Here is a 2,540-nt window from a genome sequence, read left to right on the forward strand (position 1 = left end):
TTTTTTTTTTTTTTTTTTTGCTTTCAAGGTGGGAAGCAAAATGTGTTTGCAACAGAGCATGCATACGTAAATGTTTTAACCAGAGGTGACCTTTCATCCCTTGCATGGATCGCAGCACCCTCACACCTTACCATGGCAACAGGTGATCGAAATAAGCAGACGTGTCAAGTTCATTATGCTGCCCTCAACTTTAGAGATATTATGCTTGCTACAGGGAAGCTACCTCCTGATGCTTTGCCAGGTTTGTGCCTTAAGTTGAATATAAAATTTTATTTGACAAAAACATGTGACATGCCTAAATATGGTCATGATGACATCACATCATTACATCATATATAGACACATTATGACTATATGTGGGCATACAACAGCTTTTTTGTCAAGAAAAATTTGACAATCTGGGTGGAGCTATATATTTGTGCATAATAATAATTAAAACTTCTTTTCTGTGATTAATCATCTTTATGAACAAACAAAAATGCCAAGTGTTATTTCACAGATTTTACCTTGAATATAATATCCTAGTTTAAATCACTGTTTGAAACTGTGGTCAATTTTAGGTGATCTTGCTCAAGAAGATTGCATTCTGGGAATGGAATTCTCTGGCTATAATTCTGAAGGGCAAAGAATCATGGGATTGTTACCAGCTAAAGCCTTGGCAACAACTGTAATGGCTGATCGCCGCTTTACATGGTCAGTGCCAACCGAATGGGAACTAGAGGGTGCTGCCTCAGTACCTGTTGTGTACGCTACGGCCTACTATGCACTGATGGTGCGAGGGCGCATGAAGAAAGGAGAAAGTGTTCTGATTCATTCTGGAAGCGGTGGTGTTGGGCAGGCTGCTATCTCCATTGCTCTTCATCACGGTTGTAAAGTTTTTACAACAGTAGGTAAGTTCATTTTAATATTTTATGTCCTTTCCAAAAAGCATATACATTTGCCAATTGCAAGATGGACCCAGGAGCCTGGACTGGCAAGCATCTTATCATATTGAACATCATAATTAATAAGGTTGATCCATCCACAAAAACACCCTTCAATTGGGATCTTTTATGATGACTAGATGCTGAAGGAGTGGGTTGTTTTCATGGATTGTTGAGTTCATTATTCTATTTTTCTAGGTACTCATGAGAAGAAAGCTTATCTACAAGATAAGTTTCCATCACTGGATGATGATTGTTTTGCAAATTCTCGTAACACCACATTTGAACAGCACATTCTTACAGCAACAAATGGGAAAGGTGAGTAATTATATAAGTTAATATTTCTTGGATAATAAAAAAAGAACGTATATTGTCTAATAGATAAAAACACTTAGCTGAGTTTGCAGAGCCTTGAACTGTACTCTGTACATCAATACAGTAAGTTGGTCAATAAGAATTGCAAATTATAATTACAAACTGGTTTTGACTTTCAGGTGTGAACTTAGTTTTGAATTCATTAGCAGAAGAGAAACTTCAAGCAAGTGTAAGGGTTCTTGCAAGGCATGGACGATTCTTAGAGATTGGAAAATATGACCTGTCTAACAACACCCCACTAGGTATGTTAATATGTATACAAGTTACAGTATAGGATTTATCTACACTATTATGTATGATAATGTCAAGAAATACACTGTAGGTGTTTAATACGTAAATTAACAAGCAGTGTTTTGTTGGCACTTCCTGACACTGTTCGCGAGTCTCCCTCTATTTCTAGTTTTTAAGACGAGGTTTAAGACCCACCTGTTTTGCTCTTTTTAATCTATTTTCTTTCCCTATTTTCTGTTTCAGGTATGGCAGTGTTCCTTCGCAATGTAGCATTCCATGGAATCCTTCTGGATGCCCTCTTTGAAGACGGTAATGATGAATGGCAAATGGTTGCGGATCTTGTTACAGCAGGAATCAAGTCTGGAGCAGTGACACCAATAAGGACAACAGTCTTTGAAAAGAGTGATGTAGAGGGCGCTTTCCGTTATATGGCGCAAGGAAAACACATTGGAAAGGTCCTGGTTAAGGTTTGTAGATATAAGAGTTTTTTATGAATTGCTATTACCAAAATGTGCTGGATCTTACAAATGCAGCATTGTCTGCAAATAGCAGTTGGTCCAACGTGAAGGTCCTAGCATGATGCAATTGCATGCGCCTTAGGTTAAACAGCTTACCATCCATGCCATGGCGTATGTTGATACTCATGTTTATTAACTAAAATTATCAGAATAAGTTTTTCCCCATCGTCTACACAGCATGCCATTAAACAGTGCAACATACACATAACAATGGCATTACGCTGTATGTATTAACATAGGGATTAGTAGTAATAGCCGCTAGCAATGCATATCATATAATTGATAATTTTTAAAATAGGTCCACTTATTATTTTTTTTAAATAATGTCTTGTATTAATAGGTACGTGATTCTGTGGAGCCGTCGTTCTCTATGAATGCCTTATCTTACACCTACTGCCATCCTAACAAAGTCTACATCATTTATTTATTTAGGTTAAACAGCTTACCATCCATGCCATGGCGTATGTTGATACTCATGTTTATTAACTAAAAT

At 37.1% G+C, this 2,540-nt stretch overlaps 1 protein-coding gene across 1 annotated transcript; it reads left to right on the forward strand.

Annotated features, from left to right (window-relative positions):
• Positions 1 to 31: 31 nt before the first annotated feature.
• Positions 32 to 2,508, forward strand: LOC117101366 (fatty acid synthase-like; the record flags this gene model as incomplete). Its single annotated transcript, XM_033241340.1, has 6 exons — positions 32 to 241; positions 561 to 890; positions 1,122 to 1,241; positions 1,418 to 1,540; positions 1,773 to 1,996; positions 2,388 to 2,508. Coding segments are annotated over exons 1-6 (1,027 nt in total), but the record flags the coding sequence as incomplete, so codon positions are not given.
• Positions 2,509 to 2,540: the final 32 nt, after the last annotated feature.

The sequence above is a fragment of the Anneissia japonica genome, unplaced genomic scaffold, assembly GCF_011630105.1.
Source record: "Anneissia japonica isolate Jap-2015-1 unplaced genomic scaffold, ASM1163010v1 scaffold51255_len2540_cov185, whole genome shotgun sequence".
NCBI classification, from domain to species: Eukaryota; Metazoa; Echinodermata; class Crinoidea; order Comatulida; family Comatulidae; genus Anneissia; species Anneissia japonica.